The following is a 15555-nucleotide window of genomic DNA, read 5'->3' as shown; positions in this document are numbered from 1 at the left end:
CCTAAGCAGAGCTCCCCATCTGGCTTAGAGTGCTGGGCGTGTGCTCTGTTCCCGGCCCTGCTGAAGGAGAACAGGGAGCCTGGCTCCTTCTATTTCTGGGAAGAGGACAGGGACAGACAGTGAGAAGGAACCTTGGGCCCAGATCCGTACTTATGCAAGACAGATTCCACCCTGCGCTCACACATGCTCCTGGGGGAAAGCCAGAAGCTAACTCAGACAGCGGGCAGAGCAATGCATGAATCACTACTAGGGGGACGTGGACTCAGTTGTTCCAACGGTGATATGAGAGGTCTTGGCCTGACCATCCCCACCCCTTCCACTCTGTGAACTCTGGCCCCCATTAGTGAGCTAACAGGTGTGGCTAGCTGGTGGCAAGCAGGTGGGGACAGTCCTCTGTGAATACGGAATTACTGCTTTCCTGCCTGTGAACTGACTCAACCCTGGAGGGATCAATCCCAGAATCTTGCTTTTGCGGCTGTGTGACTTTGGTCCAGTTACTTAGTCTCTCAGAGACTCTATCCAGAACACAGAATGATGGTTAACACTGGAGCTATAGGAGCTGTTATGAGTCACATGAGATAATCCACATCACTTGTGCTAAGGCTCTCAATAAATGGTAACGATAAATATATAATAGCTCCACTTCGCTTAACCCAAGCACGAAGTCCCCTATAATCTAGTTAACAGGAGAAATGTTCCCCCAGCTTTTGTATGTACAGACTATGGCCAAGGAAGCGGCCAAGTTGCAGGGCTCATCCTATTCTACCAAACTATCTTTTGGTGTATTACATATGTATCATCGTCTATTTCACAATGAATATATGTGAAATAGACACATACTGAATTTGATGAAAGGGGGATTTCACAGTAAAAGAGCGAAAACAGAGGAACCTCTTTCTCTGGGTTGTCCAGACTCATTCTCATTTATTTCCCTCTAGCTACAGAAAATGGGAGAACAGGTAAACAGCACTGACTTGAGGAGGGAGTGACCAGGGAGAGGCCAGTCCTTCGATTATCATCTGTCCCTAGAGGGGATGGCATATTTACATTTCCACTTCGTTTATGATTACAAGCAGTGATTTAATCAAAGAGAGGCACATTTACCTCCTAGGGAGACATTCCTACTGTTGTAAGCATTTTGTGATTTTTTTCAAATATAATAAACAGACAAACAGTTCTAGGAAATATGTCAATGGGTAAAGAAGAGAGAGCCCTTTAGGACATGAAGACTTTTTCAGTTCTATCTCAACTTTACTATTTTTTCCCTAATTAAGGAGATAGGACAGAGAAAAAGCCATTCAACTGGGAGTTGTGAAGAAATTACTAGAAAGGGTATCCATAACCTGTGTCAGTGTAGGCTAGAAGCTGATTAGGACTGAAAGCAAAGTTCATCCTAAATAAGGAAAATGCCCTTTCTTTAGGTTAACAGAGAATCTCCGTATCAAAGTCCAAAGGCAGTCTAATAGTCTTGAGTAGCCTGTCAGAAATGAAAGGTAAGCATAATTCTGAGAAACACCATAACATAACTAAGCCAGAAGACACACGTTGTTTAAAACACTGTGCTGATTTTCATTTGTTTTTGAAAACTTTTATTGAAACATTGATTCCTAAACTAGTCTCTTAATAAGCTAGACCTTTGTCAATCTTCCTTTACTAATTTCCTCATTCCAAAGTAGTTAAGAAATGTTTCCCAGCTTGAATACATCTGGGGTTCAGAGACCATTGTCCACGTCACTCCTTCATCTGAGCCTTTCAAGAGCCCAGTGAGATAAGAAGGGAGGATTTTTATTTGTAAATTGACAGTTCGACTACATAGACTTGAATCCTCTCAGAAAATCTATTTCTCCAGAATTCCCCTAAGTGCCCAGCTGGCTCAGTCATAGCTACTCATAGTCAGAGCTCTCTTTATCCACCTGAGGCATTTCACTAGTGTTTGAGCAAGAAGAATATCCTGGCTGCGAGTCCCCACAAACCTGTCCAAAAAATAGAGTAACACATGAACAACCCAGGCAGGGCTTGATTTTCATGATCAGATATGTAAGATGCTTCCCATTTCTAAGTCTTTGATATTTTTCCTGTCTTTTCTCTGGAACTTCCCTTCCAATACACCTTACACGGATCAAGCTGGTTTTGGATGACATCTCTTCTTTTGGTCTCCCAAATTCTTATCCTGCATCTCCTAATATTTGCTCCCAATCCAAAGTGACACTTCGTGAAGCAAAAGGCAGAAACAAATCCAGGGATGGGGTTTCACTGGCCCCTTCCCCGGGTTGTAGTCTAGCCTAAGGCCCCCAGCTCAAGCGCTGCAAAGATCTGGGTATTCCTCCAGTTCACACAGCTCCTTCACTTCCCCTCCCAAATGAAAAATTCCCATGACACTCATAATGATACCTTTCAAATGAGATCACGGGGCCCTGACTACACACCCTAGAGGCCGAACCTTCCAGGTCATGCTCCAGACAGAGTATGTGCCTTCCAGCAATTCTCAAACATCACACACATACACCCCAATCTCCAATACAGCAGAAATGCATTAGTTGCAAGGTTGTTGTTACGGAAATCCAGTTAGTATTTGCAAAAAGGCACTTCTCGGTGATTTGTCTCCTAGAGGAAATTCTGGAGCTCTTAATCCACACCTTTCAAAATCCCCACTGCAGGCGCCTCTGCGAGGCAGGCAGTTGAGGCTGTGAGGTCAGATGAGACCTGTGTTTGATTTCCAGCATTGCCTCCTATCCTCTGTGTGTGACTCTGGATAACTGACTTCCTCTCTCCAGGTCTCAATCTCCTTAACTGTAAAGTGGGTTTTTGCAGAGACTCCGATAAGAGAATACCTGGAAAGCACTGGAACTTAAGCATTAGATCTCCACCCACTCTTGTTGCCAGCTTCAAATTGCAGCCTCTCTCAGAAGAAAACAGAAAGTGTAACTAGCAAACTTTCTACCTGCAGAGTCGAGACGGTCAGCTACCATCTCTCAAGTTTACATTATTCAATGTAAAAAATAAGAGAGACCATGTTATAGGATCTAAACCATTTGCCCCATTGTCACCTTCTCAGAATGATGGTCGGGGCGGCGCCACTAAGACCAGTGTGGCAGTGAGGCATTTCGATTTCAGTCAGGTGTGGAGGTTTGAGTCCTGCCCAGAATACTTGTTATATCTCTGATCCTGGGCAGAGGAAAAAAAAAAAAATCTATACAACAGAGATAACGATAGTACCTCTCAGACAGTGTTGATTTGAGGGATTAAATGAAACAATGTATGTAAGGTGCAACATCTGAAACCAAAGAAACACTCAGTAGGTATGAGCTCTTCTTGGTAGGAGCAATTTTTAACTCGTATATTGATTTAACCGATTCTCATTAGGCATCTGTATGCCAGGAACTGTGTGAGACAGAGACGGAGGTGGATGACAATACCAGGTCCCTGCTCTGACTCGCGGGACCACCCAAACTGCTGTCTCTGACATCTAGAAGCAAGGGCTAGTGTTGGGATAAGTACATGCAGGTCACGCAGGAGGGTGACCTGAGAAGAACAATGAGATCTGGGTCTGGACCTACTCCCAGGGAAAGCCCCAGCCAATTATACCAGCGACAGAGAAATAACCCCTTCCAGGAGACCAATAAACATAGGGTAGTAGCAATGCTTTCCTCGCAGGGGGGCAGCAAGAAGGAAGGAAAAACAGAAAACAAGCCAACAAACAAAACCTTCCTGTGTCCCCCAAATTGTGGCAGAGGGTGGTGCCTGTAGAAGCAGAGGTGCTTGGCAAGAAAGACTGCCCCCATCGGTCTCAGACTACAGTGACATTTTAGCTACTGGGTGGGGCAGTCTGCACAGAAAGGAATATAGAGGATAGGAAATTAAGTCAAATTCCACAATCTTACCATTTAAAATTTGGACTAGACAGCAAGGGATATATGTTATATTTAGATCTTTAATCACATTTTCTGTGAATATATAGACCTATGTCCATATTTTTATGTTTTTACCTATATCTAGTTAGCCTCTGGTAGTATGTACATAACCATACTCTTCTTTGGACATGCAAGAGTACAAGAATTACAACGTTTTCTTCTAAAATAGAATCCATGTTCTAAGAAATACAAACACAAAGCATGAGAAAAATCGACCAACGCATTATTTCCCCCAAAGATCAAAAGCCCCCTCCTGTCTTGCCCTTTTGCCTCTCCCCACCCCACATCCCTCTCCACAATGAATGCAAGGCAGGTTGGCTCGAAGAAATTCACAACCGCCGTCTATCGCCGTTCAGTTGCCGTAGGCACAGCCCGGGTTTCGCGGTGGAGGCTGCTATGCAGCGCCACGCCCCACGAGCAAAGAAAGGATGGAAGCCTCACAGAAAACGAGGGATGCGCCCCAGGGAAGAGTATCCAAGCGGGAACAAAAGAGAGCCCCTGCAAACCGGGCCCTGGGATTGGGGCACCAACACATTTACAGGGGCTTGTAAGGCTATTACCCTATGGGGTAAACGTCTGTATCTTTCCTTAAAGGTTGCTTAAGTGATACCTAGAAGAATGGGCGTGGCCCTCAATATCAGGGCACAGGCTGAATCTAAAAAGAACCAGTGCGGTCAGACTGGGAAGAAAAAAATAATCTGTTCTCTGCTTATCCCAAACAGAAATGTCAAGTGCATACTAGATATACAGCAAGTGGCATATTTACAGCGTAGCTGTCACATGTCATAGTATGAGAGCGGTGGTTCATCTCTCCAGAGTTAGAAAAATAAGTAGAAAAATTGTGCTTTTGTCTCGATCAGTTAAAAAAAAAAAGTATCACCACAGTTTTTTGCAAAGCCAAGTGGCACCGAGAAAATACTGTGAATTATAAAAGACTCACTATGTTTTTATAATAATGTGAAGTCAACACTATCAGGTAGTGGTCAAGGAGGATGGGCTTAAGCCCAGTGCCTCTACCTGGGGAAAGAATCCCTACCCATCCTAACTCTATCCCCCTGGAGAGTGTTCCTCCCCTGGGACCAGGTGGACAGCAGGTAGGGGTGTGGCATATGTGCGTCCAGTGAAGCTCAGGTGCGTGAAAAGGTAGGATATTGCAAGAGAAATAAACCACCTGACAATAAAGTGCGCTAAAAGCAAGAAGAGCTTCCTCCTGCCTGCTGCAGAGGGGAAGGTCCTGGACGGCAATCAGGTTGTTCCAAGCCTAACGCGAACAAGTGCAAACAGACTCGTGCCCACAGCAAAACCCAGTGGATGGGGCAAATGAACTACAGAAGCCGGTCCATCACTGCCCTAGGGCAGCTGCAGAGCTTCCCAGGGGCCAGCTCATCACTTCCTTTGTTCATCTTGCAAAGATGGAGTAGCCACACGTTCCCCTACTACACACTACACACTACACACACACACACACACACACACACCTTACTCGCTACAGACAAAGCACAACCGCACTGCTTCGTGCTCAACTAACAAATGCCAGTGGGTTTCTGTTGCTTTTGTCTTGCCCTTTTAAAAAACTGTCCATTCCAGCCTGTCGTGTGTCCTTTCCGGGGGGGGGGGTCATTTCAGCGGATTCTGGAGAAATCCCAGACCCGGGCGCGGTATTTTTGCAGCGAGAGCTGCCTGCTGGACGCCAACGAAAATGAGGCTTCTCTACCTGGTAATGGCACATCCCCGCTCCACCCCGCCCTAGGGGCTCGCCCAACGCGTCTGACACCCGGTGGCCGCAGGGGCTCGGCTCTGCACACAATGGCAGTTGGACACGGCGTGCACACAGCACGCGCCTGCCACGGCAAACTAAAATGTGCTCTAAAAACTCAGCCTTTTCTTGGGGTGAAGGGGAGAAATTACAGGAAAAAATGCAAATGCACCGAGCCAAAACAAACAAAAAGTTGGTTATTCTCACTACAGCCACGTTAGCTGTCCAGTCCCGAGTATGACGCACCGAGATATGCACTGGGGTTAATACAAGCAAGCAGTGGCCAAGGTGAGGACGGATGTTCAGGTACCTCATCAGAGCCACGGGGCTGGAGCTCAGAGATGGGAGCGGCAGGGCTAACCAAGACCTCTGGGGAAAGGTGTCACTTCTCCACGCTCCACCCCGCCAAAAAGGAATCTTCTACAAAAAAAATCAGGTCTCGCCGGGGGCAGCTCACACGGACTACCCAGGTGGCGCGGGGGTCGACGGAGGGCCTGTTATTTGGGAACTACCCAGCGGTGGGAAAGGAAGATAAATAACCCAAAGTTCTCCACGCCACTGTCACTGTTTGGGTTTCCTCTTTGTTTGGTTTTCCCCAAACCCCAGGGTCGCTCCGTCTGGGTGGCGCCCCGCCGCGCCGGCTGGACTGACCGCCGCTCTCCACCCCCTCGGACCCCGGGTCCCGGTCCCTCCCTGGGGACTGGCCCGCGGAAGCCGGCAGGATCCAAGCCCCTGCAGAGCAGCCGGGAACGAGCGAGCGAGCCGGAGTGGCGTCCGACTCACCGTGATGCGCGGGATGTTCTTCTTGCCTTGGTAGGACATGGTGGCGGCGGCGGTGGCTGCAGCAGCTGCCTGCCTCCCTCCTCCTTCTGCTCCTGCTCGCCCGCGTCTTCCTCAGCGCACAGCGCCCCGAGATCAGGTGGAGCGAATGGTGCGCTGGCCGCGGCCGCCGCCTCCTCTCGCCTCCGCCCCCCTCCCCGGCTCCCGCGGCGGCTGCCAGAGACAATAGTAAATCTCCCTGGTCCCCCTTTCACCCCCGACCTCCCCCCGCTCCACAGACACACACATACACACACACACACTCTCTCCTCTCTCGCGTTCACGCCCGGGCTTTTTTTTTTTTTTTTTCTTTTGCGGTACCAGCTGGGACCCCGTAAAACAAGAATGGCTGATCCGCGACTCCTCCCTCTTCTCTCTTATCCCTATTGATTTTCCTCTTTGCATCTGCCTCACCCACTTTTTCTTTTTCTTCCTTTTTTTTCTTCTGGTGACTTGCGAGTGCAGCAGAGTCAGCCTGCTCCACCGCCACCAGGGGGCGCGAGGGACTGTTCGGGGCGGGGATACTGCAGTCCCCAGTGTCGGCAGAGAAGCACCAGCGTCGACCTCTCGTCCCCGCGGGCCAAGCCCACGCCTCCGACCTGACTCTGATCCGATTTCCCACCTTCCCCACCCTGTTTCAGAAAGAAGACAGTTCCGGGCTTGTCTTCGGGCACCCGCTCTCCTCCGCCACCCTGCGGGCTGAATGCCGCAGCCGCCGCCTTTGTTACCGCGGAGGCCGGGCGCCGCCTCTGCTGGTCGCCGAGTGTATAAACAGCCGGCGCGATCCCCTTAGAAAGCCGAGAACCGCGCCGACTTTGTGCAGCCTGGCCAGCCGCTGCTATCCCGAGACCATGAAAATGGAGATTAAAAAATGCGAAGTAACCCTCACTCTCGGAAGGTTGCGAGGGGGCCCCGTGTCGGCTACCAAAAGCTGTTCTCTGTATTGTAAACATAATTCTCGAAATAATGTGCTTTAAAGGAATTCCACTGTCTGGCTCTCAGAATCGATGAAACAGCAGTAATGCTGCTCCGTGAGCAAGGAGCAGAAAACACCTGTAGTGAGAAGGCAAAAGCCCCGGCGCGTTACTGCGCAGCCGCGGTTTTTGTGAGGGGTCCGATGTGTGCTGGTCACAGTCCTGAGTTTACTTTAGGTAGGGCTGAGAGACAAAGGTAAGTGGGCTATTAGGAGAAAAAGACACGATCTTTTGGTGCTGGAATATATTCTTATTTTGCTATATGCTTCAATTAAACGGCCAAGGAAGGCATGTTTGGAGGAAATAGGCTGGGGGCTGAGAGATGGTCAGATGGGGGAGCTTTCTAAACTCTCCAGGAAAAAAAAAAAAAAGACATACCCAAATACACCATTTGAAAACAACAACAATGGCTTGCTGTGCAAAAATCATAAAGCCCCCTTCTGGAGTCTCTTATGATCACTTCACCCGCTTATGAATCCTAACCGCCACCCCCCCCCCCCAACACACACAGAAATTCCGCAGATTATCATTGAGCATGACTAGGTCTGTGTTAGGGAACTTGAATTCACATTTCTATAAGGCAGGCCACCAACCACACTTTGGGACATCTTTTCATTAATTTAAAGGCTTCCTTTGCAATAAAGAAGCTACATAAAGCATCGGGATAATGTGGGTACACAATACTTCGGTTTAGGCTTTTCCTAAACCTAAAATGAACCAGCCTGGTCACATAATTAAAGGGCAGGCCAAACCCCCCTGAAACTCACTCGAGTGAGTTAATCCAAGTGGCTGGTTATTCATGGGTAACTAGACTGAATGCAGTCTTCACAGGAAAAGTCCACAGCATTCTCCACTTTATTTCTGTGATCCTTTGGCTTGCAGAATGAATGCCAAGAAAAGGTCACCTCTCTGTACTCTTTGCAAAGCACAGGGGGAAAAAAGAAAAAAAGACTAAAGCCAAAGACACGCCCTAAACATTTTGCTTTGTTCTGAAAGCATAAGTGCTGAGACCACTAGCCAAGAGTTGTGAAATTACAAAGCATTCTGGGGATTGGCATGCAAATGAGCAGGATTATATTTAGAACAGAGTAAAAAGAGAATTAACTGCATACTATGCAACCCTGCAGAGGTCCGAATCTTTCCCATTGATTTTACTGCCCTAAACTTGTTTAAAGGGATCTTGCAAGTTCTTCTTAGGAGAAGCAATATATATATATATATGTAGGGGACATTTACAATCCTAAAGAAATGCCACTGTCTTCCTTCCTTTTTTTTTTTTAATTTAGCGGGTTTGTCAGGTTTTTGTTTTTGTTTTGTTTTTTTTCCTTTCTTGCATGGTAATTATCTCCTCTGTTACGGTCATTAGAATCCAGAACACTCTCTGCTAAATTATTTATACCATATTTTTGATCACTTGATGATTTTGGGTGTGTCTGTTCTTTCAAATTACAAGGCTTGGTTAATCTCTTTGAGGTCGGGTTTGCCTGCAAGAAGCCATGCAGAAAAGGACTTGAGATGTTTCTTTGGATCAGACTGCTGTGAAAAGCCATGCACAAGAATGCGTAATAACCAGCTAATCGGTTCAAGCTGTTGCCATGAGCAGAAATGTACAACAAACCCTATTTTTTCCCCTTTCATCCCCTTCAATCATCTTTCTCTTTTTTAAATCAAAATCAAGTGTCTGAAATGAGTTTGAAAGGAAAAGCCGTTGTTGGCTGTGTCCTTCTTATTCAAGGAGTAAGAAGAAAGGCAGCGATCAACACGAGATGCCTCTGTGTCTGGCCAAGAGAGTGAGGGGTGGAACCAGCATGGATTTTTGCTCTTTTCCACAGAAGAATGACTCTGAATGGTTTTCCTTGGATACACAGCAGTATTTGGCTTTAGGTATCTCAGGAAACTAAGAGAGAATGAGAGGGAAATGCAGAGCGACTTAATTTATGGTCCCAAAGAAACTTAATTTTGGCCACCAAACTTACCACATCCATAGATTTCCACACCTCAGTCAAAGCTACTTTATTCTTATTGCTCAGGCCAAAGCTTGATTGGCATTGTCCAAACTTTGACTTCTCTTCCTCAGTACAATTCAATTTGCAGTTTACATCCAACTTTAAGGTTGGAAATAGTATTGGGTTTATTACATATGTACACGCTATGATCTCTTCTCTCCATCTACAAAGCTTCCCTCTGTGTTTAGGCTCCACCAGCTCCCATCTATGGGGTCGCACAGAGTTGGACACGACTGAAGCGACTTAGCAGCAGCAGCAGCAGCTACCACCTGAGCTACCGCAGTAACCTTCTAACTGGGCTCTCTTCTTCATGGTTATGCATTCGTTCATTCTCACAACATTCAGCATTTATCCTGTGTATACTACTTATTTTCCTAGGATCTAGTGCTACAGATATGAATAATAATACTGATGATGTTAAGTATTCCCTGGTGGCCCAATGGTTAAGAGTCTGCCTTGCAATGCAAGGGCCACCAGTTCAATCCGTGGTCTGGAAACTAAGGTCCCACGTGCGTGGAGCCTTAAGCCTATGCACAACTGCCGAGCCTGTGTTCTCTGGAGCTCACACCACAACCTGAGAGTCTGTGTGCCACCATGAAGAGGTCCCGTGCGCCACAACTAAGACCTGATGTAGCCAAATAAATATTTTTTAAAAAAAGATGATAATAATATCCTGGGTCTCAGGGAGTTTATTTTATACCCTTATTCAAGGGAACACCATGTGCCACCTGTTAGTCGCTGTCTATGCTTTATTTATCTTCACAGTACTTTTGCTCACATGATATGTTAATGATTATCTTCCTTCTTGTCACTGTAAACTCCCTAAGGGCAAGGAATGTGTGTGTTTTATTTATTGCTGGGTCCTGAGTGTGTGAAATAGGGCCATGCCCACAGAAATTGCTCAATAATTCTTAGGTGAGTGAATGTAAAAATGTTTCAAATTGTGTCTGAAGAAAGAGTAAACAGATGGAAGAAGAACTTTCCTGTTCTTAAATTTCTTAGAGTGTCCTGTTCTTAAAATGTCCTTAAAGGGCATTTAAGAAGATCTATTTTTGTTCCTCTAAGCCTTCTTAGGGTTTCCTGATTCTGGATTTCAGAGCAACTGAATTCAAGACGGTGAGGAATCATTTTGCTAAATCCAAGGCAATAAATGGGCCAAGGAGTGACTATAAAATAGATCTGGTACCTGAACAGTGGTTAGAGAGCTGTGACTTTGAAATGAGTTGCCCTCAAAGCATAAGAGAAGATCAAAAGCCTTATGTTAATTTAAAGAATTTCTTTTTAAAAAATTTATACTGAATTCATAAGAAAACTATGGACTAGAACCCAGGAAGTTGTATTGCTTAAAGATCTGGACTTGGAAATAGAGGAACCTCAGTCCATATTCCAAGTCATCCAGTTCCTATTTCTATGATCTTCAGCAGATTATTTCAGCCTTCTGAGTCTTGGTTACCTCATCTCTAAATGAGCATCTTATGACCTACCACATAATATTTTTGTGATGATTTATTAATTCATTCAACTAATACTTATTGAGTACCTATTATGGGTCTCCAGGCACTAGGGATACAAATATTTGAATAAAATAGACAAAATGCCCTAATGAAGCTTCCATCCTAGGGAAGGGATAAATCAAGAATAAAAAATTATAGAAGGCAATGGCAACCCACTCCAGTACTCTTGCCTGGAACATCCCATGGATGGAGGAGCCTGGTAGGCTGCAGTCCATGGGGTGGCTAAGAGTCGGACATGACTGAGCGACTTCACTTTCACTTTTCACTTTCATGCATTGGAGAAGGAAATGGCAACCCACTCCACTGTTCTTGCCTGGAGAATCCCAGGGACGGGGGAGCCTGGTGGGCTGCTGTCTATGGGGTCGCACAGAGTCGGACACGACTGAAGCAACTTAGCAGCAGCAGCAGCAGCAGCAGTGTTTTTTAAAAAAGCATAGTGTTTAAAATGGTAGCAAGTACACTGGGAATAAGATAGGGATGGGGATGTGAAAGTCATTCCAGTGTCTTGAGGATAGGCTGGAATTTTCCACATCAGGGGTCACAGGTCAGGTGAGATGGTGGTCTGGTCTCTTAGAATAAATGGTAACAGTGGAAGCAGTGACAAATGGTCAGGTATTAGCTATAATTCAAGGTAAAGCCAATAACATTTGCTGCTGGATTTGATTGGGGTATGAGGAAAAGAAGAATCAAAGGTTGTACTACTTGTATTGGCGTGGGCTACTGGAAAGATGGGAGAAGGCAATGGCACCCCACTCCAGCACTCTTGCCTGGAAAATCCCATGGACAGAGGAGCCTGGTAGGCTGCAGTCCACAGGGTCGCTAAGAGTCAGACACGACTGAGAGACTTCACTTTCACTTTTCACTTTCCTGCACTGGAGAAGGAAATGGCAACCCACTCCAGTGTTCTTGCCTGGAGAATCCCAGGGATGGCAGAGCCTGGTGGGCTGCCGTCTATGGGGTCGCACAGAGTCGGACACGACTGGAGTGACTCAGCAGCAGCAACTGGAAAGATGAGGGGGATTGTAGGAGAAATGGGGTTGGGAGGGAAAGTCAGAAATATGGGTGTGACATTCTTATTCAACACCTAAGTGAGATGGGGAGTAGGCAGGCTGATATTCGAAATCAGAAATCCAAGGGAAGAGCTAGGCCAGAGATACAAATTTGGGAGCGGTTAACCTCTGAGTGTTATTTAAAGTAACGACTGGGGATGAGCTGGCCAAGGACAAGAGCAGAAATGGAGCTCTGAGGTAAGTGAGCATCCTGGGGCTAACAGAAGAACCAGCAGGGACAGAGGTCAATGAGACAGCCTGGACACCATGAGAGTACAGTGCTGTGAAAGTCAAGAAATAAAAATTATTTCAAATAAGAAGAAGTGTTCACGTGCTGTTGAAAGGTCAAGCACCGAGGGGAGCTGAGAATTTGTCATTGTGTGAAATCACCAAGGGCCTTGTCCAGAGCACCTACAGAATGCGTATCTTCATACCCATCTTACAGTGTTTTACGTGTGTGTGTGTGAGAGAGTGTGTGAGAGCAAGTAGTAAATTACTCAGGTAATATTTACTGTGCATCCACTATGTATTTGTGTGTGTTGTCAGAGCAGTCTTAACAAAGCTGTGAGAATGAAATCTGATTGGAAGGATTTCCCTAGTGGTCCAGCAGCTAAGAATCTGCCTTCCAATGCAGAGGATGCTATTCGATCCCTGGTCTGGGAACTAAGATCCCACATGTTGCAGGGCAACTAAGTCTGCAAATACTGAGCGAGCACCACAACTGGAGAGCCCGTTAGCCACAGGGAAGATCCTGAGGGCCACAACGAAGACCTAATGTAGCCCCCCCTCCGCCACCAAAAATAAAAATAAAAAAAAGAAAGAATGAAGACTATTCTTAAAAAAAAAAATCTGATTAGAGTATTTCCAAGAAAAAAATCAAAGTGTAAATGGGAAATCCCAAATATAAGCAACACTTTCAAGGGATATTTTGTAAACAGGGGCAAGGATACAGAGCAGTAACTAGAGAAAGTGGAATCCAGTATGAAGGAAATAGCCCAGCAGGGTTGAATGTCAGTGGGGCTGATTCAGAAAGAAGGGGTCACTTCATGATGCGGGAGAGAAATGGGACGCCACAGGTGACACCTAGTGTTCAGATGGAGGGCATGCCCCTACTCAAGAGCAAAGAGTGTTCCCCCACCAGCACCCAGAGGGTTAGAGTACACTGGCGCAGAGATGGGCAGCTGGGTAAATTCCATGGAGGGAGTTTATAGTAGTTCTCTTCTGACTGTGTCTGTTTTCTCTGCCATCAGCCAAGACAGTCTGGGAGAAAAGGTACTAAAAGTTAAGAGGGGTGAGGAGCTGGGATAAAATCAGTTATTAGGAGACTAAAGGGACTACAGAAATACAGTATGATTCCTTGGCAGGACCAAGGATCTCCCCCGTCCCAGGTAGCAACCATAAATTTCAAGAGAGACCAGGAAGTATGCCTCTAGTCATATACAGCTGTATACATGCAGTTTTGCAGCAGGCAGCCTGTGGAATTTCACCAGGGTTTTGCTAGATGAGTGCTGAGAAGGGAGAAGGAAACTCAGGGAACTGAGGGTAAAGCATGGGATCTAAGCTGGTTGTGAGAGAAAGCAGGGCACAAGTATGGAGGGTGGGGTGGCCAAAGGACAGTAGATATATTGAAGATTAAATAAGATCATTCATGCAAAGCTCTTAGCACAAACTAAATTAATTAGATGGCAGCTGGCTTCCGTGATGGCTCAGATGGTAAAGAATCCAGCTGTGGTGTGGGAGACCTGGGTTCGATCCCTGGGTTGGCATGATTCCCTGGAGGAGGGCATGGCAACCCACTCCAGTATTCTTGCCTGGAGAAGTCCATGGATGGAGGAGCCTGGTGGGCTATAGTCCATGGGGTTGCAAAGAGTCGGACACAATTGAGCAACTTAAGCACAACAACAACTCCTACCATTATTTTTTAATGTTCTGGTTACTATTTGCTGAACTCATTTGTGTCAGGGACTAGGTCTTATTTATCTTTATACTCTCCAACTCTGCTATAAGGCTTGGAAGAGTAGAATCAATGAGGGAAAATTAATTGAATGCGGGGAAAAGTCAAGAATATTCTGTCTTCCCTTTAATCCCTCAAATATGTAAAATAAGTGCTTGGTAATTCACACAGTTTTGACTACTGAAAAATTCTATTTTTTAAAAATACATTTATATTTTGCTAAATAATTAAGGGTAAATATTCCCCCGGTCCTGATTTGAAGGATGAAGAAAAACATAGTCGCAAAACAGAGAAGAGTTGTGAAGGGGCAAAAGCCACACACAAGGCTTTTGTGAAATACACAGGCTATTCTAATGTGAATAAACATTTAATCTCAGAACTGCCCATTAAGTCATCTGGGTCCATTAATTTTACCTACATTTCAAACAAAGGAAACCTTACTCATCTACTTCCAGTGTCACAGAATGAAAATCAAAGTGATGATTCACCTGCTATTATTAGATGTTTACAAATTAAATACACAGAAATAACCTGACAAAGAATCCTATCCTTGAAACACATAAGCCAAAAAAAGAAGAAAAAAAAAGAAAAACCCGTGATAGCCAAAGAAAAGTATTCTCAGGGGCTTATTCCAAATCAAACTTCTATAAGCATGAGCAAGGTGTGCAAACCTGTGGTGGTGTGCAAACCTGTGGTGGTGTGCAAACCTATAGTTCCTCAGTCATGTCCAACTCTGTGCAACCCCGTGAACTGTACCCTCCAGGCTCCTTCATCCACAGGATTCTCCCGGCAAGAATACTGGAGTGGGTCGTCATGTCCTTCTCCAGGAGATCTTCCCGACCCAGGGACCAAACCTGCTTCTCAATGAGCCACCAAACCTACTCCTTCCCGGATGGACACTGTTGTTGATTTCCTCAGTGGAGGATGATTCTGCAGGCCTCTGGCTTTCTCCAAAGCCTGGATGGCCTCTTCAGGTTTTAAAGACAACTTAATCCATATCTGGAGACACTTTTACAGCACATATACATCAAAGGCTGTCAGTTCTGAGCGGCGCCTGGGACAGGAAAGGGTGACACAGAAGGTCCAGGATGTAATACAAATGGCCCTGTCCCTTTAGCCATATGCCCCAGTACATTCTACCACACTGGAGGTGTTTGTGCTGGGAAAAGTCATCCCGTGAAGGTTATGCACTTCCAACAGGAGTTCACAGGTGACACTCTTAGGGCTCTGGGGTAAGAGAATTAGGCAGTATTTGAAAAATAGGTCCTTGAATGTTACTGGGCCTTGGTAGAGACAGAAGATTTGACCTGGGTCAAGAAGTGGTCATGCAGTCAGAAATATCCACCACGAGCTGGGTTCTATCAGAACCGCCAAGTCATAAGATTAAGTTGGCTAAGCAGCAGTTGACTGTGAGAAGGGCTAAAGGGCACAAACACACTGTCTGAGCAAGCGGCCCTACCTCCCATGTTATTCACTACTGCTGCTCCAGCACCTTTTGTTTGCACACACCTCTGGCCCTTAGGATCAGCTGATGGAGGAGGAGAACACCTGAGCCTGATTTCTAGAAGGGCT

At 46.0% G+C, this 15555-nt stretch overlaps 1 protein-coding gene across 2 annotated transcripts in view; it reads right to left on the bottom strand.

Annotated features, from left to right (window-relative positions):
• The window catches only part of DPYSL3 (dihydropyrimidinase like 3), a 116802-nt gene that overhangs the window by 59799 nt on the left and 41448 nt on the right, over nucleotides 1-15555 (bottom strand). The window contains exon 1 of one of the 2 annotated variants that reach the window (XM_040239766.1): nucleotides 6451-7111. The exons of the other annotated variant lie outside the window; for it this stretch is intronic. Within the exon in view, the coding sequence (XP_040095700.1) occupies nucleotides 6451-6489 (39 nt within the window). The 5' untranslated portion in view covers nucleotides 6490-7111. Of the gene's footprint in view, nucleotides 1-6450; nucleotides 7112-15555 lie in introns of those variants that run through there. 2 annotated transcript variants of the gene reach the window in all.

Source organism: Oryx dammah, unplaced genomic scaffold (genome assembly GCF_014754425.2).
Source record: "Oryx dammah isolate SB20612 unplaced genomic scaffold, SCBI_Odam_1.1 HiC_scaffold_5, whole genome shotgun sequence".
In the NCBI taxonomy this organism is placed as follows: Eukaryota; Metazoa; Chordata; class Mammalia; order Artiodactyla; family Bovidae; genus Oryx; species Oryx dammah.
This window is presented reverse-complemented; position numbering and strand designations above follow the sequence as displayed.